At 36.1% G+C, this 24904-nt stretch overlaps 1 protein-coding gene across 2 annotated transcripts in view; it reads right to left on the bottom strand.

The window, feature by feature from the left end:
* LOC136409692 (C3 and PZP-like alpha-2-macroglobulin domain-containing protein 8) overlaps positions 1 to 24904 on the bottom strand; it is a 121564-nt gene that overhangs the window by 18822 nt on the left and 77838 nt on the right. For both annotated transcript variants that reach the window (XM_066391370.1, XM_066391371.1), the window contains exons 3-8: positions 22165 to 22349; positions 6734 to 6949; positions 6556 to 6681; positions 5160 to 5383; positions 1565 to 1720; positions 978 to 1106 (exon numbers count right to left, since the gene is read on the bottom strand). In XM_066391370.1, coding sequence (XP_066247467.1) covers positions 978 to 1106; positions 1565 to 1720; positions 5160 to 5383; positions 6556 to 6681; positions 6734 to 6949; positions 22165 to 22349 — 1036 coding nt within the window. The remainder of the gene's footprint in view (positions 1 to 977; positions 1107 to 1564; positions 1721 to 5159; positions 5384 to 6555; positions 6682 to 6733; positions 6950 to 22164; positions 22350 to 24904) is intronic.

A 24904-nucleotide genomic window follows, 5' to 3' on the forward strand; every position in this document is an offset into this window, starting at 1 on the left:
TAGACTGGTGCTTCTGATAAATTACAAACGTCTGCCTCTGCTATACGAGTATTGTTGGCCTTTTCGCTAAAGGTTTTTAGGTAAAGAAATAAAACTAAGAAAGGATATTCGAGCTTCGTTCTCTTTGTCTCATTGGAAATGTGTTGCGTATAGGCTGCGGGATAAAATTTTCTGTCCTTTTTAAGTGCCAAAGCGACAAAACTGCTACATCAAAATGCTTAGTAAAACCAAATAAAACTTTTATAAAACTTTCTCGTCGTTTTCGAAATCACTTCAACCCTACGGAGAACGTCAATGGGAATAACTTCCTGCATTTCAGAAACGTGACGACCAGGGAACCGTCAAAACGTTGGCAAATTACGTCCAGAAACGTTAACAATTACGTTCCAAAATATTTTCGACATCAATTTGAAATGTTGAGTAAAGGAAATCCATGTAGCAAGGAAACGTGAAAAATACGTAATTCATTCGGCGCTTTTCAGTAGAAGTGACGTAATTAACTAACGTGATTAACTGAAGTGGTAGTGACGTTCAGATAACGGCGGAACATATTACAGACCATTTACGTCATGTGTTCTGTTTTTTTTTTGTGTGTGTTAATAAGGTTTTCAATTATGAGGAACCTTTTCTAAGAGAACTGAAAAAAAAGCGTGAAAAAAATATTAAAAAGAACTGAGATCTTTGACGATTAAGCCTTAGCATGATATATGAACTCGTAACAAGATTCTCACATTCTTCTAAACAAGACCCGTCTGTCTAAACATGTTAACGACGTCATTAGGTATACACTTTCCCGAAGGCAGCCAAAGAAATCGTAAAAGACATGGGATAACAGGTCTGCCGGTGATGTGTGTAGGACATTGAATAATGGAGTGGGCTTTGTTTAGCTTTATTTTCGATATAGGTTCTTCTGGCTTGACTTGTTATGGATAACAAATGGGTATGATAATTTATACTGAGCTGCAAAGGAAACTTACCTGTAGCGTGTGTTCAACTCCTTCAATTAACAGATAGCAGTCTGACGAGGAATTCCACTTGCGGATCGGCTCCCTGGCCAAGACGTAATGGCTCTCTATTTCTTTGCTCTCCACAGAGACCAATTCCGCCTGCAGTAAAGCAAAACTGTGAGAAATCGAGCGTTTTTCCCTCAGGAGGAAGTCTGTTTCTCAGGGTAATTTACTGCTTACCTCCCGGTGAGTTCTGGTGTGGAAACACGATTCCTTATTGCTAATATGTGTTGCGAACACACTTTATCATTACTAATTTCATATTGGTTAAGATGGCGAATGTGGCTCTATCGTGCCCTACTTTACTTGTTTCCGGAACTGTAATCCTATTAGCACATAAATCACCCCGAAGAAACAAACAACAATAACTTTTGTCGCTGCAGTCATAAATTTTAGACATATACCCTGCAGCGAGTTTTCTTTTCTTGGTTTGTCGTAAGAGGCTTTGAAGTTGTACTATAAGGTTCCAGCAAAAATCTTTACCATGAACAAGGAACACAGAATTTATACCAAATAGTCGACGTGAGCAAGGGCTTTGTGAAAGCGAAAGCTTTTACCTGTAGATGAATCACGTCGCTATCTGCAAGAATAGCTGGGACGACAAAGGTGCCTTCTCCATTGAATATTTCGATATCTTGGGAATAAATTGATGTCGTGTTGTCGTAAACCTTTACTCGAACTCTTACTGATTTTTCGGTGCTCATGGCTTCGACCTGAAAAACAAAACTAAAATGTAAATTAAATCTATTCAATTAAGAAATTTAATAACATGCTCTATGAGCTTGCTGTAAGCATTTGCTGATATTACACGTCGCGTTGGCATGAAATATTTGCACCTTCCTCAAATGCCTCGCAGGTACTTCAGTGTCGCTTCGTCGATAAATCCGAGCGACACAGAATAGGCAAATAAGGAAAAAAGAAGCCATTTTAAGCTCTATTCAAGGGCCTAAACTGGTTACGATCTTTCCTCCATTTCGTTTATTTAGTCGATATCACAAGCTCGACAGCTTTCTGCTTTTCAAATAGTCGCTTCCCGTCTACACCAGTCGAGATGCTGTGCCATACCCATTTCTGAGATTCTTTGTCAATATTGATAGGACAATTATTCCATTTTCTTGCTGCGAATCCAACTGACGTCAGAATAAAGTAAACTGAATTCTGGGAAAACTGTAGATTAATTTTAGTTTAAATAGTTTTTCACTTTGAGATGAAAATAACTTGATTTATTGAAAACGTCCTAAATGTTTATGAAAAATCCCTTTTAGTCGCTTGCGTTACTCGGAAATTAAAAGAAAAATTGTCTTTGGCCACAAAAGTTATTGTTTAAAAAAACTCCCAACAGATCCCTCCGGGTTCTCCTAAAATGAATGCTACAGAAAAAGCATCTGAATAAAGGTCGATTTAAATAATTGGCCCTGGCCAGTTGCCATGTCAGTGCTAATCAATTGCTTTATTTCCACGAGACATTGCAGGTTTTTTCCATGTGGCTCTTCCACGTAAGCTCCTCGCAAACCTGGAAAGCTGTCGATGTACTTCAAAACCTCTGGCCTCAATAGATGGAGTTTCCCGTAAAGCGTAAGTTGCCCGAATCGTATATATCTATGTGAAATCCTATTTATTGATAGATATTCCCGACTAAGTACCATGTTGTTTTATTCTCTTACAAACGATTTGAATTTGATTTCAGGCCTCGCTGTCGAATTTGCCCAGTATCATTGCCTGCTCGTGCTCACGGTTTACCGGTGGGCTGAATTCATTTATCTGATACCTCTCCAAAAGAGGAGGTACCACCTCGGTAAGATCCAGCTGCACCCTGGATAGCCAACCTTGATCCTGATTTCTTCGGGTGGTCTCCCAGAGCTGCCGTGAAGTTTAAATCCCGAAATGCCGATCTTCCAACAAATGAAGTGGGGTGCCCAGGACCATAAAGGTAACCCAAATGGTATGGATCCTAGCTTCACCGTCTTTGTTTCCTTCTATGTCGAAGAAAAGTGCTACCACCACCTCAAAAAGCCTTCCCTATTTTGAATATTACTGAATCGAGAGCCCTTTTTGTCCAATTTCCTTTGTTGTACGCACGTTAACTTTTGTTGACGGGCTGTTGTTCTAGTGTTTTCTGTGATATATACTTATCGATATTTTTTTCGAACGTTTTTATTAGAAAATATGTCAAACTTATTAGTTTTGAAAGTTCTGGTAAGGCTGTAGTAGTGCTTTTCGGGATGAAGACCGCCTTTGCCGACATTCATGCTTGAGGGACATGCCTCAGTATTATAGTGGTCACGAACACGCTACTTATCAATAGGAGCAATCATTTCAGTTCTTCCTGGAGCATTATATCACCAGGACTGAATTCACTCATCGTCCACTTTATGGCTTTGTTTGTCATCGCTTCTTTGGCCAGCGTTCCGTTGCGTTGCATTGTATGTCCTTCAGAGAAAGCGACGGAGACTCGTATATTTTAAGAAAATTGTGTGTAGTCCGGGTGTTTTTAAACATTTCATTTATTATTAGCTTATTAATTCGAGCGACTTCACGTAAAATTAAGGAACTTCATTGCTGCAGTGTAATACTAAAACATAAACATTCAAGATGGTTCTTCAAAGCGGTTTTCAAGCTCTACCTCGGAATGAAGACGTAATGATAAACGAACTGAGTCAAATCATGCAGATATTCCCAAAAGAATAGGGGCTATATCATACAGAGATAAAATAAGAATCTACATCAATTACCACACTGATTTAAACCATCCGAGAGGAAACTCAATGGAAAGGATAGAATGGAGACGACAAACAAAATTCACCGAGTAACAACGTCCCATTCCCTCCTTTATTGCATTTATTTCTCAATATCGCTAGCTCAGCGACTTTCCCTTTTTGAAATGGAAATTTATTTGCCGAATGTCTTCGATGTTTATTTTCCATTTTAGCGTGTGGAATGGAAAAGAAATGTCATAGTTTGGTGAACGCATCGAGAACCTGCGCGAAAAAATTGGTTTATGGACTTCAGCTAGTAATAAAATTTCTAATTGGCTGTCGAAATAGAGATATAAATTACTAGTAAAGTAAAAGTTATGACCCCCTTAGGCTAATGCACACTTCGCTATTTGCTCAGGAAAAAGTCGAAAATGCAACAGTTACTGCTCCGAAACCAATTTAAAAGATTCATGGACAAGAACTTCAAAAATTTATAGCCTTTTACCCTAATAATACGTTTTTATTGCGCGAGAGCGGGGACCATGTATTCTTTGGAGGAACTCTCGCTATCCGACCGTTGTAAAATATTAGGAGGTTCGTTCTTAAATTACATACAAGTCATTTAACGCGTGTTTTATGTAAATAAATCGTTCTCATATATGCAATAAAGACATTGCCGGTTGCTTTCGACCTTCCAGGACCTGATACCAATTTAAAAAAAACATATCTCAATTTTTAGCTAGAAAAAGCTTAAACTAAATAGAACTAGTACTGGAGCCTAATACGCCACTGTAAAACGCTACCCGTAGAGCTAAATCCAAGAAATACAGTGGCGTATATCCAGGTGATGCGCCAATTCGCCAACTCCTTTACAGACGGTCCTGATTTTTTAAAAAGAAATTGAATTTTGGATATTTTGATATTGATATGCATAGGATTAAAATCAGGGAATATCATAAAGTCAAATACAATGAAATAAAAAATATTGAATATTTTTGTGGTCATCTTGGAATGTAGCTATTAGGTGTGGTGTGAGCTACAGTGATGCACAAGGAAATTAAGGATTTTTGCCCACCTCAGTGGATAGTTATAATTCTTCAATACCTTTCGAGAATCCCCTGGTTCTAGATATTTATATGAAATCAAAAAGTGGTGTTTTGACATTTATCGGACTATAATGCAATGGCGTAGAAATGAGTGCGAAAAAGAATGTTTAACATTTTTTTTATTCACAGTTATTTCCGAAATTATTTTTGAATCTTCCAAAATATTTTCAAGAATTTTTTTTATGTGAGGAGGATGTTTTATTAGGCCTTAAAAATTGTAGTACTTTGAAGGCATTTCTGGAAGTGTCCTTTGAAATGAGGAGTTTTTTGAGATTGAGTCTAGTATTGACCCCAAAAATAAAATTTTACGTCCTTAGCCACATTTGGAACTACCTTTTGAGTATACCTACCTTGCCGGAGAAAGACAATCCTGGTTTATACCGCCTACGCATCTCACTTCCAAATTTTAACTCTACGTAGTGTTCCTCAGCCACTGAGATGTCAGGAGGGCCTAAGCCAATCCCTGGGGCAACCTCAAAAGTGGAGGAAAACTGGGACTGTTCTACTTCGGCCAGTATTGTCCACCGTCCGGTAAGGGCGAAAGGACTTAAAGGCAGGGTATATAAGATTACACCTGCAAAATAAAACATACAATGAAATCATTTTAGCAAAGCGTACAATTATGGCTTATAAGCAGAAATTTTCACTATTCATGGGGAAAACACGTTTGAAATTAATATATTTAGATAATAAGTAATATAGATATACAGGGTCCTGCAATAGTGCGTCAGGCTTCCTTAGCCCCTACAAGAATAAAGTTAACAATTTTTTTCTTTTGCAGAATTACACAACACATAACGGCGTATTTCCAGAAATTATTTTCTAATGTACAGAGTGACCCCAAAAAGTGTGACGACATACAACTTCGTTATTTTAAATGGAACCCTCCAATTTTTTTGTCATTTTCGGATTTCTCGTTAAATTTTAAAGTCAGTTTATGTGAGGTATGCCATCTTTAAAATTTACCGTTTCCGAGTTATTTGTAAAAATTTGAAAAATTTTACAACTGCAAGGTTCCACAGAAATCGGTATTGTGCGCTAACCGCTGTGAATGTCGGAATTAATTTTCTGGAGCTTAAAGAGGACCTATTAAGGTAAGTTTTGACGTATTTTGATTTTTAAAAAATCCTCTACAACCACTGAAATAGGTCTCCGAAGTTAATTTTATTCTTATAGAGGCTAAGGAAGCCTGACGCACTATTGCAGGACCCTGTACATAATTTCTCTCTCAATGACTAGGTCAATAAAGAAGAATAAAACCAGGTTTAAATAACTTGCAATTAATGTAGATTATTTATCACTTGGAGTTACCTACACTGTGTTCTATAATTCCTTCCATTTGTTAGATTTCTTGATATTATATACCCATTGTGGGCTATTAAAAGATGAAAAAATAGCACCATCAGCCTCTCCCTCCTCAAATACATCCAAAGATTTAATTGCTAATTTTCTCATCTTTGAAAACTGATTCCATCTGTCCCCTAAATACCCAATATGAACAGGGACAAAAGCGGCAGTTTTATTGACTTTAAAGTATTACAGAATATAGTCCCTTATTGGGGCGATTTAAATCTCCCTAGATCGATGGGCAATTTATCAGACTAAATGATTTTCCAAACCGTTTGAAGCTTCTCTTTGATGACCCAACATTGCGACGAATATGCAATAATAAAATCTCGGATATTGCAGAAATGCCCATTCTACAGAATCAATGACTGCCAAATTTGATAACAAAATCAAACTTACCTTCATTTAGGGACACTTGATCCCAAATAGCTACTTTGGTGTTTTGTGGGTCTTTGATGCTGATGGTCCCAAGAGCGTTTGCAGCAATTTGAAGATCGTGGTTAAGGGCCAAAACCCAAAAGGTCACTAAATCAATATCATCGAGTTGGAAACTTTGAGCAAGAGGTGGAAATCTTACCGGTTTCCTCAGGTCTGTACGCATGCTTTGCCGGTCTCACTATGACCTCCCTCACCTCCCCAACTATCCTCATTTCAGATGAGCTTTTCAGTTCGCAATGAGCGTCTTCCTCTAAACTGCTTGTGGAGTCTGGCAGCTTTGTGCAATTGATCAAAGTTTGAAGAATACACGTCCCGGTGGCGCCGGCTGGTACTTGCAGGGGTATAATCCCATGCCCTGAAACAAGTTTCATAATTTCAGACGTTATGATGCACATTTTAATATCTTTAAATGGAAATTGCTCAAGGAGCAGGTGTAATGAACTTGACAATGTCCACTTTATTATGCATAAGGTGCTGGAATGAAGAAACGTTTCTCGGAGAGTAATGAAAGTTTCTCGAGGAAAATCGTTAATAGCACAAACAGAAGGAAATAACGACGCGCCTAGCAATCCAGGCAACACCGAAAGGAAATTGCGTCGAACACTTCATTTAGTTAGGAAAATAACTTATTAGTGTTCGGGCCAATTTCCGGAATGGCCAGAGCCAGTTAAGGAGTTCAAAATCATTTTGATCTAATTGCAGAAGAATGCCGTAAAAATCATAGTTTAAAACAGTTTTCCTTAGAAATTTTAGAGAAGGGAAACGAACGTCCTTCTGCAACTTATGGATTAGGCAAGGTCTCGTGAAGACATACATAACATAAAAGGTAATATAACATAACAGTTCAAGCAGGAACTTTTGAACATAGGAATAGAAAACCCAGAATAAACTAGTGAATATGCGATTTTTAGAGATTATTTTAGCAATATTTTAGTGTAGGTCACCAACATCACATCAGACTCAAAGCGAAAGAGTATAAGAATAACTAATGAAAAATGTCACTTCCACGACGACCTGGTTAATTATAAAGACTACCCAAATACTCTAGCTGATTATCCTGGATATTGCTTTTTTAAAAAGTAAGCGCAAATCCTATGAAACAACATAAAATGGAAATTGAAAGCTACATTCTAACTGTGTAATAACAATAATCGTAAAATTGGTTCTCAAGATGTAAAACTAATAACGATTCGATGCAAAATATCTTCGAAGAACATGCAAATTACCTCCAGCTTCTCTTAAATGGCCATTCAAAGCCCTGTACTGTTTCGGTTTATTCTAGCTTTAAAGAGGGCGTAAATATCCTGAATGATTCATGAATATTAATTTACCAACCCATTTTTGTGAAATTTGTGGATATTTGTGAATCGGGAAGTAAGGTTTCGACTAAAGTTTATATACAAGAAGCAAGCAATATGTTTCTCACATTGAAAAGTCGAAATTACTAGATTCATTTCATTCTTTCATTTCATTCAAAGGTGAATGGTAATCTTGAAGAAGAAGGAAGAAGATAGCGGTGATGAGATTAAGTATAAATTAGGGAAATAACTGACTTCACCATCTATTTGACATCTAAAAGGTACTCAGATATGGGAGGAGGAACAGCGTCTCAAACCCATCAGTTGAAGCAATAATTATTCTTCGATTTCGACATCCGTTTTTTCAGTCTCTCACTACTATTGTCACTCCCTGTTTATACTGTCTTCTTGTTTCTACCTTTGGTTCCTAAACCTCGTCGTTTCCTCTTTCTCTCATTTGTGTTCTTCTTTCATATTTATATTCACACCTTGAGTTCTATCCCCTTTTTTCTTTTCTTCTTATGTTCCTCTTTTGCTATTTCTCACTCAAATTTCCTTGCCTTTCGCTATTGCATCATACTAAACAATAACGTTTTAAAATGAATTTACGAGTCTAGAACCCAATTTATTTGAATCCATACTGCTCGGGCTAGTAATAACAGCACATTCTGGAGAGTAACCAGTCTTTTGATATTTGTTGAACAATCGTAGTGCAACCTATGCAGTCGTGGCCAACATTAACTTTAATCCAAACTGCCTCAGCAAACACAATAATTATCATTATTATGTCTACGTAGCAGATTAACCGCTTTAATCCGGCTACATGGCTTAATTAGCATACTTCATTTGCCAGGGAGGTAATTTCCCCCAGCACGATAACTCATTGTTCTAGAACAAGCTAATTTCATTGTTTTCCAGAAATTTCCACTAACCTTTAACAACATTTCCTATGTAATTTTAACATATTTGCGAAATTAATAGAGGAAAATAGGAATTAGTAAATTAATATTTGTATTGTACACGGTTCCTTTGTATCAACAGCGCAAGCAGAATGTTAAGAAATTATTCCAGAAAGACATAAGACACCCACACTTCCTTGATATTACCAGTAAGTTTAAATGCTTGGGAGAGAAAAATGCCTCGCCAATTGCCTTGACCCCAATTTTCTGAGAAAGATAAAGGTTTAATGAAGTGATTTTTAGAAATTTCAGGAAATATATCTTCGGCTTCTCCAGTATTTCAGTACCTCAGTAGTTCCTTAAATTGTTTCTCATGAGTTCCATACCTATTTTTGTCGATCAGAAAAACCTTATCCCCCTAGTATGTTCATGAAAAGTTGGCTTCCAGCCCTCTGCGCCAGAACAAAATTTTTCCCACAATTAATTTTTTTCCTCGGGGAAACCCTACACAAAGCAAATTATCTACCTCAAATAAATGGGGGCAAAGTGCATCAAGTTATTAACACAGAACAAACAAAAGTTAGTTTGCTACGGTGGGCATAATAATTATAATTAGAATTTATACGGTCTCGGCACATAATTCAGGACAAGCCAGCGCTCCAGCGTCAAACTGCTGGCTCATAAAAGTTCACCGGGGCCCCTTAAATTGGCCCCATATTTCAGAATTTTTACACTCCAGGCTGGTTTATGTGTTAGCTGGGAAGCGTAAAAGCCTCCCGCATTTTACAACGTTCTACGGGAGGTAAGATTGACTGGGGAACCGAATATTACCGCCCGGAATGCATATACGGATTTATAAAGCCTGTAAAAGGTTGTATATTATTGTATCTGTATATGACTGTAATTAAGCGGGAGCAATAATAGTTCAATTTTTTATTGGTTTTTTCGGACAAGCAAGTTTAAGGCCGAATTGTACAAGGAAAGCTTGAGTTATGCTCAACTTAAGTCCCTCCGCTCAATTGAGTGCTCTTATGAGGAACCTCATAATAGTCTTAATTTGTGACATTAACTTTATTCTTATGGGAGAACTCAAGTGAGTTCAAGCTTATATTAAATATACTTACTTATACGATCGGACTTAGTTATGAGTGATCTGCCCATAGGTTGTGCGCTTCGAATAGAATATTCTTAAGTTTTTCAGTATTATCTATCAAAAAAAGGTTAGATGTTTCAGGAAGATAGAACCAAACAGGAAAACAAAAGGATGGAAAGTGGCAAAGACAACTAGTGAAGATGTCAAGAGGATGTGATAGAAAATGCAAAGGAAACACTGGCTGACTTAAAAATATATACTTGAAAAAAATAAAGGAGACGTTTGAGGAAGAAACACCTAGAAACGAAAACAAACAGATGCACTGATAAAGAGAGTGGGGTGGAGACTGATCAGAAGGGCGATGAAAATGAGAGAGAAATTTGCTAAATCTAAAGTTTTACTGAAACTAATCAGATTTCTGAGGAAAGTCCTTTAATGGGAGTTGTGGTCAGAACATCTTGAAATCATTTGAGAACTTCAAAGGACCTTGTCATCGGTTCGGGACAGCAATATGAGCCCGAAGAGATTCGTGTACGGCAATATAAAAAGTGCGGAGGTAGATGAAAAACGAGAGGCTCCATTAAGGTAACGGTAGTTAAGGCAACAAATTTATTGAAAAATAACATGTTTAAAATCAACAACGATGTATGGTAATCCTATTCCATAAAATACTGGCGCTGCTCTATTTGTTTGAAGGTGCGCCTTAAGGTGAAGGTCCCCAATGGTATCCAATTTGGAAAACCTCCTTGCGGCCCCTATTACGAATTTACTCCTCCTTTACTATTAGGGTACTATCTCTAATATCTCCTTTCGTATCGACTCTCCAACTACTTCACTCCCCCTATTTAATTTTTTTTCTTAATGTTTGTATTGTTTGGGGAGTAGAAAAGGCACGTTGAAGGTCTCGACGCGAAGAGTAACATTTAATGCATTTTGTATCATATGTATATGTTGTATGTCAGTGTATTTATGTATACAGTAAATGATTTACTTACACTTTTCGTAAAACCGAGGTCTTCAAAGCTGAAAATTAAATTTTGGTCGGTTAGTGAGCAGCAGGCTGTGGCCGCCGGCTCGTTTTGCGGCTCACTGATCTGGGAAATCACGTCATTACGTGAAGCGCCCTTAGGAATGACAGGGCAGGAATTTGCCGCTTCTCCCGATTGGATCCTGATTAGATTCACTTGATACAGGGAAAAATGTTTATGCTTTTTTTGCTATAAGCTTTTAATTACTTTTTCTCCCTCCAGGAACCCCCCGCAAATCAAAAGTTTTTTCTATGAAATTGACACTCGTGAACTCAGAACGGTTTTTCCTGACACTACTGCGTTTGATTTCCAAGTAAACATTCATTTCGAGGCGAATTTAATGTGCAGCTTCCAACAATATTTGGAAGTTGGAATTTCATTAAAACTTTCCCCAAGGTATAACTTTCAACGTGTTGGCAAATTTATAAGCGTTGCCAAGGGCCAAAAGCAAAACAATACATCATTCCTATTAAGTAATAGCTCCGATGGCCTCTACTGTATTGTAGTGAAATTCAAAGTGATATTAATGCAGGAAGGACGATATAAACAGTTCTATGGAAACAAATTATTGTTCGAAGTATCTTCTATTTTACTGGCTACCAATTCATAAAGCTCATAGTGTTCTCCTTTCAGGCTCCCATTTTTCAGCCTTGCAATATCGCATCAACACGCCTCCATTCGCATCGTATTTCTTTTCCAACGGGTCCGTCATTAATTTAGAGGCCTCTAATTGTACCAGAGCTTTCAGATAATAAAGTATTCTATGAGAAATTAACGTTCAAAATCGTAACGGAGCACCCCAAACAGGCCGAATGATGTATGGGGTGCTCGGCGGATACGAATTCCATTTGTGAGCTCTGTTTCTCGGTTTATCTTTTACTGATCGTTCATTTCGGTCGGACGTGATTTTCGGAGTTAATTAAAGTTCTCTTTAACAGCGATTGGCTCCTTCCCTGGAAATGGGCTGGCATCAGTCATTGTCAGTGGCGCCGGGACGATTATTTAAGTCGCGTGTTAGATTACAAGAAACTACCAGCTGTCATCTTCTCAGATATATTTCATGAAATAATAGTTCTCCAAGCAAGAGCCATCCATTTGAATTTCCACACTTCAGGAGGTTCGATTCACTGCGAGCTGCATATAGAGTGTGTCCGGTAGTTTAAATGACTGAGGGGTGTGTGATTTTTTCACTGACAATTATTGGAGCAAATCGCTTTTAAAATTTAGAGCTCATCAATTCGAATGCCTTTTAAAACGTGTCTCAATTAATTTTCAACCATCAGTAATTTATGAAGCAACAAGTTTCAGATCATTTTATATAGGATGGTTAAATTTGAAATTTTTCGATGTGACACTCTTATTTTCTGGGTAGATAGAAAACACCTAATCAGTATATCAGTTTTTTCATTGTGATCTCATATGTTTAGAAACTTTGATTGGTGAAAACCTCATTGTTATATTTGCGTTAGCTGCTGAAGTAAAAAGAATTTTTCAAGTTCACAGGATCCAGTGAATAAGGGAAACGTGCTGCAAATTCCTGAAGAGATGTTAAGAACTGTAGAAGTTAGTTCAGGTTACTACCAGACAACTAAGACCGCTGAATCGGACGAGTCACTTTGTTAAATGCGTTAAATTAAAAATTTTCGATCGTCACATCAAAAGATTCTAAATTTTCCTGATAATTTCCAAAGAGATGGAATACCCAATTTTAACCATTTTTCTCTCTTTTAGTGCTCATATTTCGGGAAATCGAAGAGCTGTTGCATTCATTTCGGCGGCTAAAAAGAAAAAAACCATAGGCGGACGTGAGACTGGGCAGTGCAGTGTGTGCTGTGTCGGAAATAAAAAGTAACTGAAATTTTTCTTCTCAATGGCTGTGGTATGACAGTTTTTATTAACAGAATTCTAAACGAATCCTAATTCTAGAAGTTTATTAGCGGTAAGTGATCAATGTTTGATCGTTGTATCTAACTTAACCTCACGCAATTTTATTTTCTTTGTTGGTGACCACTGTAAGTGGTTTTTGTTACTGTTTGTGTCATTCCTTAAGCACATAATACGCGGTATATTATTTCATTTTGCGTATTGTTTCCATGGTTAGACTGTACTCTTGCAAAAAAGATATAAAATTATTTGAAGGTTTGAAGGTCATCTCGTTGTTGTCATTCGTTCTATGACTCGTACTTTTGCAAAAGATATCGAGATGATTCAGGTGAGTGGGGTAACACGACAATCAAGTTATTCGAAAACTATATTCAATGTTCTCCTGTTTCAAGTGTCAACTGTGCGCACCTCTTATTTAAACCAAAATTATTTGTCAATTTTGGCTCTTTGGGAAGCAATTCTTATGGCTTGCAGGATTTTTTAAAAGAGTCGAATACATTATCCACAAAATTGTTATTAATAAAAACTACGAATTTCGGACAATTTGGTGGAGAAGACATTGTCTCTGCAAGATCGCGATACGATGCTTATAGCTATTCTTCATAAGAGAATGAAATTTATTAGATCACATATATCATTTTCGAAGTTGTTAAGTTTTAAAAGATTGAGACAAAATGTTACGGCAGTGGCAGAGGCTTTATCTTTATTAAATACACTCACCCACAAAAGTCATGGTACAGCACATCATTTCGTCAAAAAGTGTAAATATTTTCTCCGTACAAAATAAAAACTCCATTTTGTCTAAGTACATGTATCATTTAATATATGTCTTTACTAGCACCAGTTACAAAATGAAACAAAAGCTCAAGCTTATTCAAATAAAAATTAAATTTCCTATCCTAGTCATAAATTGATTCCACAAAAGTCTTGGTACAGGTAGCATTATTTGAAAAAATAATTAATAGAAAAAAAAATTAATATCGTGTGGCGTGCCCTTTTTGTTTAATGACTTCTAATAGACGATTTGGCATTGATCGCACTAACTTCCTTGTGATTTCATTTGAGATTTGTGACCATTCATCTAATATAACTCTTTTTAAATCGAGTTTGTTTTGGATTACGTGTTTTTGTATTTGTTTCTCCAAATGATCCCACAGATGTTCGATGGGGTTAAGGTCGGGTCTTTGGGGAGGTGTTTCTAGCAGATGGGGGCAATTGTAGATGAGCCACTGACGTACGGAATAGGCCTTATGTTTGGGGTTGTTATCTTGCTGGAAGTAGAAATTTTCTAATAGCCCCAATTTTTCTGCGCTTTGTTTTAAATTGTCCTTCAGGATGTTCAGATATATATGTTGGTTCATGATTTCATCAATGATAACTAAATTGCCTACCCCAGAAACCGACATGCAACCCCAGACCATTAATCCACTGCCACCATGCTTGGCAGTAGGAATTGTATATTTTGGATTGAGCGCTTCTCCTGGTTTTCTCCACACTTTTCTACGTCCATCTGGTCCAAAAATGTTGAATTTACTCTCATCCGACCAAATTACTTTTTCCCAAAATTCTAGCTGAACCTTCCTGTATTTTTCAGCCAATTCAAGCCGCTTTCTTCTATTATTGTCACTTATAAAGGGTTTCTTTCTTGCAATACAGCCTTTATATCCTGCTTTATGAAGAGATCTCCGAATTGTTTCTTCGTGCACAGTAGTTCCAAAGAGTTCTGTTACTTCTGTAGCCAACTTTGGAGCACTTTTTTCGGATCTTTTTTGATTTCATTAACGATGTACCTTGTTTCACGATCCGTCAACTTTTCCGGGCGTCCAGTTCGTGGTTTATTTTTTATTCTCTCTTGGTTTTTGAAGCGATTGACAACTTTTTGAATAGTAGAACGACTCCGTTTTACAATTTTTGAAATTTCTGTGTAAGACTTTCCTTCTATATTTAAATTAATAATTATCTTTCGTTCACTTATACTCAACTCTGTTCTACCCATGTTTTCAAATTATTGCAACTATGAAATGAAGTCTATTTACTAGATTTCTTCGTATTTACGCATATAAACTTAACAAAGAATAATAAAACAGGAAAATAAATGTTTTTGTATTTTTTATAATCATGAATGATAGGAATTTTGTTGCTGTACCGAGACTTTTGTGGAATCAATTTATAACTAGGATAGGAAATTTAATTTTTATTTGAATAAGCTTGAGCTTTTGTTTCATTTTGTAACTGGTGCTAGTAAAGACATATATTAAATGATACATGTACTTAGACAAAATGGAGTTTTTATTTTGTACGGAGAAAATATTTACACTTTTTGACGAAATGATGTGTTGTACCATGACTTTTGTGGGTGAGTGTATGTATATCAATTACAAACACGACGTATGAAATTCTAAATTAGTATTGTCTTCGAAAAGCCTCCGACTTTTTTTTGATAAAGTTCTCTTTGCGACAAGAAATGTATTTTTTATTCCGCCGGGGCATGTTTGCATGATAGAACTATTACTTTGAATTTTCAACTTTACCCCCATTTTGCTAAATCTGGAAACGTCGCATATTACTTCCTATCGCGTATCGTTTCCAAGACCGATCAGCTATATCTTTACAAAAGGCAGGTTGGACATTTTTTGTGCGTTTTCGTACCGATATCACTTCGTAGATTATTCATTAATTCGAACGTTAGCGCGGGGGTAAACAAGATATTCGTAACGCAAACTGCACCAATAATCGGGATAATCTGGTTTTCTTATGTTCTAAACACTTGAGGTACGCCATTAGTATATCCATGAGGTAGTGAGTGAAAGAGGATGGTGTTTAACTACCATTTTGTGAGTGGAAGGGGATGTTGCTGACATGGCTCTAGCTCGGGCTTTTGGTGCTTAGGAGTGAATTCTGAATTTGATTACAGTTAAGTTTCGTCAGGTCCATGAAAAAAACGTAATTAGAATTTTAGTTGAAAGTCGAAATTATTTACAATTTTGGTTCTACTGGAACGTATTTAGGACCATCTTTGGACGTGGCCGATATCGCAACTCGAGTTATTTCGAAGATTAAATTTTTTTTGTACTTCAGTTCTCAACTGCGTACGCCTCTATTTCAACTTAAAATTAATTCGAAACTTTAACTGTTTCGTAGATATTGTTTCAGGAATGAATATTAAATTATTCTTAGGAATTAGTTCTGATTTTTTTTGTGTTTTAAGTCTTAACCGTGTACGCTTTTACTTCAATTTTAATTTAATTCTAAATTCACACTGTTTGAAAGATAAACTTTTCTTTTTAGTAATTAAAATTTATTTTTTGTATTTTAGGTTTTAACTGTACACATAACTGTACAATTGTCAAACTCTGTTTTAAAGATTTTTTTTCACGAAATATTATTGAATTCTTCTCAATGATAACATTGTTTTTCTTTGCGTTTCAGGTTTTAACTGTACACACCTCTGCTTCGAGTCGAAATTAATTCGAAACTCAAACTGTTTTGAACATTTTTTTTTCAGGAATTAATAATGCGTTTTTCTCAGGAATAAATATAAAATTTTTTGTGTTTCAGATCTCAAATATGTATTAAGTCGAAAACGTATCTGTGACTATCATTAGAATTAGGATTTCTAACATCAAAAACTTCTGCTATTTTTCTTGCGCATCCTCTGTGCTCCCTACAGGGTGGTCACTTTTACGACGCATTCTATGGGGATTTTCGAAACGGTTAAAGATACAAGATTGGTTAAATGGAGAAAAAGTTTCGTATTTTTATGCTCTGCAAAAAGCTGAAAGCAAAATTGAAATATATTATGTAATTACTAAGATATCAAAGAAATGCCAAAAAAGTCGATTTTCTTTTTTTGTCTATAACTTATTTATTTTTCATACAATCATTTTGAAATTTGGGTGTTCTATATTTTCTGTCAGTGTCTTCAATATGGAAAGGTCAAAAATATCCTAGGCCTACTAGTTTACGTGAAAATAATACTAACTTTCGATTTTCTTATGGACGCCATATTGGATTTTCGCATTTTTGAAAAACACGAAAGATTTCCGTTTCGGCGAGGTGCAACACAAGGGTCTTCTGAACTATTTTACAATAAAAATTAAAATATTTAATGAAAAAATTAAGTAACACTGAATTTGTCAAGGTCATAATTGGTTTTCAAGTTACTGACTGTCTTTGACACATAAGTCAAGTAGCCAATATTATTGGTTGCTATGTCAACATAATTTTATTTAAAAAGAAATTTAGTAAAAAAGTGAGTTTTGTTCTTCTGTGAATTAAGTAAATTTTAATTTTTATCAAAATGGGATGATATTTCTCCAAAGATGAGAAAATAGACATGTATAATGTGTACATAAGACATTCAAAAAACGCTTATCTTATCTTAGAAACCCAATTACAAATTTCTTTCGGACCATTGACCCAGTTGTTATCAGAAGAGCTACTTCAAATATGTAGTATGAGCGAACGGCATTATGTATTACTCATAGTGGCGGTCATTTTGAACATTTTATGTAATTTTCTCACCTCGTATTAATTTCTTTGTTAATTAATGTTAGTTAATGTTAAAGTTTGTGTTATTGATTTTCGAAAAATAGATTTGATAATTTTTTTTATTACTTATTTAAAAGTTGTATTATTGGCTACTTGACTTATGTGTCAAAGACAGTCAGTAACTTGGTAACCAATTATGACCTTGACAAATTCAGTGCTACTTAATTTTTTCATTAAATATTAGGTGTACAACTTTGCTTCCGCCGTTTTTTTCCGAATTTCGCGATTTTATTGTAAAAAACTAATTATACCTTTAGGATCCAAAGTATTGTCCATCGCTGGCCACTACTTTCTCCCATCTTTCGGGCAGCATACGAATCCCGTGTTGAAAAAATTGGACATCTTTTGAAGCGATCCACGATTCTATCCAATTTCTTACTTCTTCATAAGACCGGAAGTGTTGGTCAGCTAGCCCATGGCCATGGATCGAAACAAGTGATAATCAGAAGGAGCTAGGTCAGGAGAATATGGCGGGTGGGGTAGGACTTCCCATTTCAATGTTTCCAAGTATTTCTTGACCACTTGCGCAACATGGGGTCGAGCATTATCGTGCTGCAAAATCACTTTATCATGTCTCTCGTTGTATTGCAGCCGTTTCTTTTTCAATGCTCGGCTCAAACGCATTAATTGGGTTCGATAAAGAGCACCTGTGATTGTTTCAGTTGGTTGTAACAGCTCATAATATATTACGCCGAGTTGATCCCACCAAATACAGAGCATGATTTTGGAACCATGAATAGACGGTTTGGCCGTCGACGTGGAAGCATGGCCGGGATATCCCCAAGTCTTTTTGCGTTTGGGATTATCGTAATGAACCCATTTCTCGTCCCCAGTCACAATACGATGCAGAAATCCCTTCCGTCTTTGCCTTGCAAGCAACTGTTCACAAGCGAACAGACGCCTGTCAATATCTCTTGGTTTCAACTCGTACGGCACCCAATATCCTTGCTTCTGAATCATTCCCATGTCTTTGAGGCGTTTTGAGATTGTTTGTTGAGTCACTCCCAATGATTGTGCCAATTCTTGTTGACTTTGACACGAGTCTTCGTCAAGTAATGCTTCCAAGTTCGCATCTTGGAAAACCTTCTTTCTTCCACCGCTATGTTGGTCTTCGACGTGAAAATCACCGTTCTTGAAGCGCTGAAACCACTCACGACATGTCCTTTCACTAATAGTGGCTTCCCCATAAGTATCTGAGAGCATTCGATGAGCCTCAGCAGCAGATTTCTTCATATTGAAGCAGAAAAGTAAAACCTCCCGCAAATGACGAGAATTTGGCTCGTACACTGACATTTTCAATTGCGAATAACTTTATGATGAAGACACAAATAGACTAATATTTTTATGAGGTTATGTTAACAGGTGCCCAAGGCTCCTGCATGCCCACATGGGGTTATTTATTTCGATCATTACTTACCGCTACATACATCTATTCAAAAACGGCGGAAGCAAAGTTGTACACCTAATATTTTAATTTTTATTGTAAAATAGTTCAGAAGACCCTTGTGTTGCACCTCGCCGAAACGGAAATCTTTCGTGTTTTTCAAAAATGCGAAAATCCAATATGGCGTCCATAAGAAAGTCGAAAGTTAGTATTATTTTCACGTAAACTAGTAGGCCTAGGATATTTTTGACCTTTCCATATTGAAGACACTGACAGAAAATATAGAACACCCAAATTTCAAAATGATTGTATGAAAAATAAATAAGTTATAGACAAAAAAAGAAAATCGACTTTTTTGGCATTTCTTTGATATCTTAGTAATTACATAATATATTTCAATTTTGCTTTCAGCTTTTTGCAGAGCATAAAAATACGAAACTTTTTCTCCATTTAACCAATCTTGTATCTTTAACCGTTTAGAAAATCCCCTTAGAATGCGTCGTAAAAGTGACCACCCTGTATAAATAAAAATAATTTCAGTTTTTTTTACACATGAATATGGAATATGGTATTAAATCCCTTTTAACATTGACCAGTAGCACAGGTAAGTTAATAATATTTTACTTTTATAATAGGTACTAAAATGTAGAGAATGAAAAGCCCTTTAAAATGGTGTGTTAATCTCTTTTATCATTTAAAATATTTGAAAGGGTGGTTCTGTGGGGTAGCAGGTTGAAAAACGCGCAGTAAATTCTATATAACACTTATTTCCCTTTGATAACAAAGTCGACGGATTCCGACGATCTTTTAGAAATCTGTTCCGTGTCCAGATAATAGAGGAGGGAAGTTGGGGGGTTAAATCAACACCTTGAATAGAATATACATGTATAAATAAATTCATCTTCATGTCGCCTTTTCTCTAAAATCTTTCTCATTCTTACCTCTTCAATATTGTCTCTGCCCAAGTGATGAACATTAACAAAGACACAATTCAGTACTCTGAGAAGTAGAGTTCCATATTTTAAGAAGTAGAGAACAAGCTGGAAGAACTTGTAGATCTAAATATGTAGGATGCGGCACTTATAAATCAATGGTGACGGTCTGTATCCAGCACCTAGCCTAAGAGTACTGAAGATATCAGATTGAGCATTATCCTTGAAGGAAGTGAGGTCGTTGATATTTAATGATCACATATATTTATAATGTTACTTTAGCTGTGATAACTTGAGGTAGCTGCAGTATTGAATAATTGAATGAATAAGGAGGAATCAACTCTAGCTGAAGAAATATTGCTACACTACGAAAACCTATAGAGCCATTGGTATGACAGATGCGATTTGATGATGGTAATTGCATGGAGCACATCTATCACGATGGGCCGACAGGTAACTAAAGTCCAAAACCAGTAAAATTTGGCCAATAAATAGATGCTTTACTAGTTTAAGGCGCAACGACACTCATAGTATTCAGTAGTGAAGTTAGTTTTTTTACTGCGTAAAATTGTGATAATAGTCCCCATTCTCTTCTCCTTAATCCTAGTTCTGTACCTGTTTATTCAAACAAAATATTATTTATTCGTCATCTGCCGGCACTTTTCAGCAAAATATTTCCTCCTATTTCCTGGCATCTCCATACTATCCGCAATAAAAATCAATCGCTATAAAGTTATATGCTGTCCCATTTTCCACAACGTTTGAGTGATTTTTATTGGAGGCGAAAACATCGCCCGAAAAGTTTTATGGTAGCCCGGGTGATGTCTTTCAGTGATTGATTTTATTTCTGATTTCTATCAAAAGGACGCTGGACGGGTCGAATTCTGGTTGTGTGGCGAGGGTCGGACAGCTGCTTAATGGAAGCTATAAGTCTCGATATTCAATCAGTGCGGTTGTTTAATCAGGTTGTGTGTGAAGCAGGAGAACATTTTTTAATTCAAAATGTATTTTGTGAAACTGTACCATCCCTTCAAATTTCTAAAAAATTAATTTTCCAAAACCACATAAATCACATTATATCGTAAATTACGACCCTTTCCTTTTTTTAATGTGCCATTCTTTGGAGTATCACGGTACCTTGACATTAATTAAAATTTCTCTTCCGACAGCTAACTATTAACAGGTTTGTTTAATGTTTACAAGATATCATTAACAATGCACTTTAACGCTCAGCTTTTCAATTGTTTTACTTTAATGCTTGCCCACCTGCATTTCTGCTTCACGTGATGGTTCTGTCATTGTCATCGGAATAAAATTTCTAAAATAGGAAACTAGCACACTTCCAGCAATACTGACATGAATGGCGGGCTGCGTTAAAGCGCATTATCATACTTTTTTTCAAATCGGAATTATGAATTATTTCATTTAAGTTAAATCCTAAATTGGATTTTCTTCATGAACTCGTGTACTCATTAGGATATGTTTTCAACTGTTTGCTCACCATTCATGCACAGTCTGCATTTAGCATTGTCCTCTTGACCAATCTTGTACGTGTGGTGTCAGTTTCGAGTCTTATGAAGTTAGCTTTATTAACAGGACTGATTAAATCTTAGTCTTTTAGCAGCTGGACATTCACTTAGGATATGTCGAACCGTTTCATTATGCTCCATGCACAGTCTGCATTCAGTATTGTCCACTGTGCCGATCTTGTACATGTGGTGTCAGTGTCCAGGTTACAATTCTATGACGGCTTGCAGCTGTTGTCTATGGAGGTCTAACAAATCCCTTGCCTTGTTTTTAAGGGGTCCCAGAATTTACCCTTGAATGGACAAATCCCACTTGGAAACCGTTCCAAAATATATCTGAATCCCGATAATCCCCAAAAAATTATTGCAAATCTCTTGGAAGGTTCTGCGAGGATTTGTTAAACGCTCTTAAAGCTTTAAAAAGCCATGTGTTTTGTCTCGCTTAGTACTTATGTATATTCGAAAATATTTAAATTTTGAACCATTATTCCTCATTAGTAGATATTTTTTTTAAGTGAAAAAGAGTACCAAAACTTTCCATTATTTTCGCCCTTTGCTACATTGAGCAACCTTTAAATTGTCAAAACGCAAGATCCCATTGGGAGGGTCCTAATAATTGTATTTAAATTTATGCATAGTTATAGGCGGTCTTAATAATGAATACCTAAATTATTCCTATTGAATATTCAGTCAGAGGTAAATAATGGACTGTTTATTTAGAATTACCATCACAAGAAGCAGGAATCCCGCTGAGGCATGTTTGCGTTAATAAGGTTTAGGGTAAATTTCGCCTTTATTAGAATTGAGATGCTATAAACCCGTTTTTGGGTTTAGTTGTGTTATTTTAGGCCAAGGGAGACTTGAGAAAGGAGGAAATGATACTCTTACAAGAATGTGGTTTTTCCATTATTTATTATTAGATAAATGTCATAAGCAATAGTGCTTCCTGATATTGGAAAGAAAAACTTTGCTTACCGGCTATTTCCTGAGTAATCTCCATCAGTATCGGGTTATAGTTGTCGTAAACAAGCTGTCCGTTGCTCAGCAGACGAAGGGTGACGTTTAAGGGCTGCTCAGGCCCTGATGGATTATTCAAAGTTATGAAAACGGCGGTGGTTTTGCCCGGCACTACAAGCTCGGAAGCCACCACACTGAAACCCCTGCAAAAAAGGATTATCTTAGTTAAATAGGGGTGGTGCTCTCTAATTTATTAATAGGGGTTTTGTGTATTCGCGAAGGATAAAGGTCAAGGGGTTGTAGTTATTAAGCGGCTAGATGCCTAATAATTTATGGTTTAAAGAGCTCGCTTTTGCTGAAACCACAATGGAATTTTTTTCCCATTGTGGTTCGAGTTAGGCATAATCCTGCCATGAGTCTCATCTTTGGACTAATATACTAGGATAATCAGCGAGGCCCCACTGTTAAATCCCAATTTAGCTGCCACCTACACAATCTCTCCATTAGACAAATAGCTGTCTCCAATTTTACGTACATAGCAAATAGAATGATGCGACTCTCAGAGGCTTCTTGTGTTTGCTCACAAGATTGACTCTAACTGTACCGGTTTTCGTTATTTACCTTTGTGTTCTCATTCGTGAGACGTCTCGGAGATAATTAGATCTGAATTTAGGCTGAATGGAAACATATCGTTCGATCAATACAAAATTTTGTTTAATTAGGACGGAATGGGTCTGATATAATTTTAGACATAATCTACACCATTTTAGAGAATTGTAGAAAATCGCAAAACAAATGGGTCATTTATAAGATTTTCGTCCTGTATATTACTGCATATTTGAAAAGAGCATATTTTTCTGATTTCAAATATTTCTAATCATAATATCTTTGTTGTTAAATAACCATGCAGGGTGAGGGTGACCAAAATGATACACGTTAATAGTATGAACTAGTTGTATATTATAAAAGAATTGAGAAAGAAAGATATAACACGAAACAAAAGAAAAAAGGGTTTGGCTGAGGTGACTTCAGAACCTCTTATAGACGGCGACTGACTTAACTATTGTAAACTATATGCAAAGAAGAAACGGTACATAGAACCCAAAAAAACATAACGTAACCAAAAAAGAGTCAGACATAAACAATCTCCCTAGACGAAAGGTAATCAATATTAAGTATTTATTACTGAAATCGGAGACTGTTCCCATAAACCATCTTTAATATTGTGATTTCTAACACTGTTAATTACTATTTTAATTAAAAAAGTTAAAAAACTGTATAATACATATGTATATATAAGATGTAACATCATGCAGATATTTTAGGGTCAAATATGTACCATTTTCGATATATGTGGTTGCAAAATTTTACACTTTTTAAAGTACATTTTCAACAGTTTTTATAGTTTGTTTTCGTTTAGATTTATTTTTATTTTAAGAAATTTGATTAAATATTACGAATTGCTTCAGATCGTTAATAACTGAGTCGGATGATTATATTTTTTTCTTACTTCTTTCACATTTTTAATTTGCACCGATAGATGTTTTTGCAAATCCTATGAAAATAGTGCAAAAGACTAAAAAGCTAAAGAATTGAAGAAGGAATGTAAATTGGCATCAGAATACTTACAGGGTGTTCCAAAGAAAAAGATACAAGGCATAAAATAGTACATGATCAAAAAAAACATAATACTCTGTATATGGTTACCGATAATTTTGACATTTTGTTGTAGAGGGTCTTAAAGAAAACAGGTGTATGAAATTTAAAATTTTGAATTTTAAGTATGCGCGAGAAAAACGCAAAATATGACAAACTTTGCCACTTATATCGAAAATGGTTTATTTTTTACCATGGGTCTATTAACATTTTTTTATTTATAGATTATTATTTATAGAATATTATTTATAGAGTACTATTGCACCTTAAAATGTTTCCATGGCGATATGTAGGATTGGGTTTGATACTACTGTAGATATAGGATGATATTTCTATTTTATAATGAAATCACAAGTTAGAAAACGGATTATAAATGTGCGTTGGTTAATACAAAGTGAACAAAGCGGAAGACAAAGTAACTTATGAAATTGTGAGCGCGGACGCGACTCCTGAGTTGCTAATGACCAACCGAACCCAGAAGAAAAGAGAGCTTGTACGCGTCCTGCAAATCCTTAAATACTAAAACCCATGATGGTAAACCATGGGCGTACTCCAGTTAGGGTGCCATCTGCACTACCCGCCACATTAAACCGTGCCGTGTTAGCTGGGAATTGGAACTGTAACTATAGGGCTCATGGAATCTATCATGGGCAATTCAAATGCCGACGAAGTTTATTGCGGGAATGTCCAATGTCAACGAGGCATAGTATGGGAAATTCCCATACTCCAACTAATGCCTACCAGAGTCGTACCTCAGGGGTATATCAGTCTTAAAGATAATACCTGCTATCTAACGTCTATCAAATTTAAAAATAACACCTATCTACGAGAATACGCCAAAAGTCAACTGCAGAGACAGATATGTTATAGCCTGTATACTTGTGATGGTTATTTTCTAGACATAAACTGCTATCCTTATCTTACAATTAAATACAAAGTTTTACTTTCAACCAAGATTTTCTTAGAAAAAATTTATATATGTATTTGGTATCTACAACTTAAAATGTTGAATGAAATACAAATTAGTTCTGTTCATGGAGGGATGTGGATTGAGGCAAGTACGGTCTGAAACTACAGATCCAGAGGTCTCCATGACTTGCTG

Source organism: Euwallacea similis, chromosome 6 (assembly GCF_039881205.1).
Source record: "Euwallacea similis isolate ESF13 chromosome 6, ESF131.1, whole genome shotgun sequence".
Taxonomy (NCBI): Eukaryota; Metazoa; Arthropoda; class Insecta; order Coleoptera; family Curculionidae; genus Euwallacea; species Euwallacea similis.